Source organism: Parus major, unplaced genomic scaffold (assembly GCF_001522545.3).
Source record: "Parus major isolate Abel unplaced genomic scaffold, Parus_major1.1 Scaffold404, whole genome shotgun sequence".
NCBI lineage: Eukaryota > Metazoa > Chordata > Aves > Passeriformes > Paridae > Parus > Parus major.
In genome coordinates, this window is record NW_015379314.1 from 7,790 (window position 1) to 9,408 (window position 1,619).

General features: G+C 70.4%; 1 protein-coding gene across 1 annotated transcript in view; it reads left to right on the forward strand.

Annotated features, from left to right (window-relative positions):
* LOC107199007 (MAGUK p55 subfamily member 2-like) overlaps window positions 1–1,619 on the forward strand; it is a 15,153-nt gene that overhangs the window by 1,578 nt on the left and 11,956 nt on the right. The window contains exons 2-5 of the mRNA XM_033511631.1: window positions 7–125; window positions 541–699; window positions 811–960; window positions 1,286–1,513. Coding sequence (XP_033367522.1) covers window positions 7–125; window positions 541–699; window positions 811–960; window positions 1,286–1,513 — 656 coding nt within the window. The remainder of the gene's footprint in view (window positions 1–6; window positions 126–540; window positions 700–810; window positions 961–1,285; window positions 1,514–1,619) is intronic.

A 1,619-nucleotide genomic window follows, 5' to 3' on the forward strand; every position in this document is an offset into this window, starting at 1 on the left:
CCCCAGCCATGCAGCAGGTCCTGGACAACCTGATGGGGCTCCCGGGGACCCCGGGGGTGGCCGACCTTGACCTCATCTTCCTCCGCGGCATCATGGAGAGCCCCATCGTCCGCTCCCTGGCCAAGGTACGGGGGCACGGGGGGCGCGAGTCCCCCCCCGGCACCCCCGGGCCGTGTGGGGGTCTGGGGGTGACCCCCGCGTGTGAGTGGGGGGAGGCTCCAGTGTTTCTGTCACCTCCTGGGGGTCCCTATTCCCTACCCCCAGGGGTCCCTAATCGCCCCCAGCTCTCCCAGATCCCAAATTCCCTCTGGCCCTGAGGGTCCCTAAACTCCCTGGCCTTGAGGGTCCCAAACAACTCTGCTGTCCCTAATCCCCGCCCCCAGCTCCATCCGGGGGTCCCTAATCCGCCCCAGGGGTCCCGGACACCCTGTCCCGCCGGGGGTCCCTGATCCCCTCAGCCGCTGGAGGTTCCCAATCCCCCCAGCCCCGGGGGTCTCTGCCCTCACCCGCCTGTCCCGGGGGTCCCCGCGGTGTCCCCAGGCTCACGAGCGGCTGGAGGAGCGGAAGCTGGAGGCGGTGCGCGGGGACAACCTGGCGCTGGTGCAGGAGATCCTGCGGGACATCGGGCGCCTGGCGCGGCCCGACGTGCAGGCAGCGGCGGCGGAGCTGGCCCGGATCCTGCGGGAACCTCACTTCCAGGTGCGTGGGACACGAGCGGGAGCCTCTGTCCCGTGCCAGGCGGGGTGGCACGCGTGTGCCAGGCGCGTGGGACACAGGGGTGACCCCCGCTCCCCGCCCCGCGTGTCCCAGTCGCTGCTGGAGACCCACGACTCGGTGGCTGCCAAGAGTTACGACCCTCCCCCGAGCAGCCCCGGCCCGGAGGCGTCCCTGGGGTCGCAGCCCGTGCCCCCCGACGCCGTGCGCATGGTGGGCATCCGCAAGGCAGCCGGGGAGAACCTGGTGAGCCCGGCCGGGACGCTGAGCGGGGCGGGGAGGGCTGCGGGGCACATGAGGAGGGGAGGGTGGGACATTTCAGGGTCCTGGGATGTGCTGGGGCATTGCAGGGAGCTGGGGACGTCGGCAGCGCTATGGGGTATTGGCACTGGGGGGTGATGGAGCATTTCGGGGTGCCCTGGGCATGGGGAGGTCCCGGGCGGCTTCTCTAGGGGGACTGGGAGCATTTTGGGGTACGGGGGTGATAGCGGGGCTCCTGTTGGGTGCCGGGCGGGTGTCACGGGTGCCGCGGTGTGTCCCCGCCGGGGGCTGAGCGGGGCTGTCCCCTCAGGGGGTGACGTTCCGGGTGGAGCGGGGGGAGCTGGTGATCGCCCGCATCCTGCACGGGGGGATGGTGGCGCAGCAGGGGCTGCTGCACGTGGGGGATGTGATCCGCGAGGTGAACGGGAGAGAGGTGGGCAGCGACCCGCGGGCGCTGCAGGACAGCCTGCGCCACGCCAGCGGCAGCGTCGTGCTCAAGATCCTGCCCAGCTACCAGGAGCCCCACCCGCCCCGCCAGGTACTGCCCCGCATCCCAAACTACATCCCAAACTACATCCCAAACTACATCCCACCTGCATCCCAAACTACATCCCAAACTACATCCCAAACTACATCCCAAACTA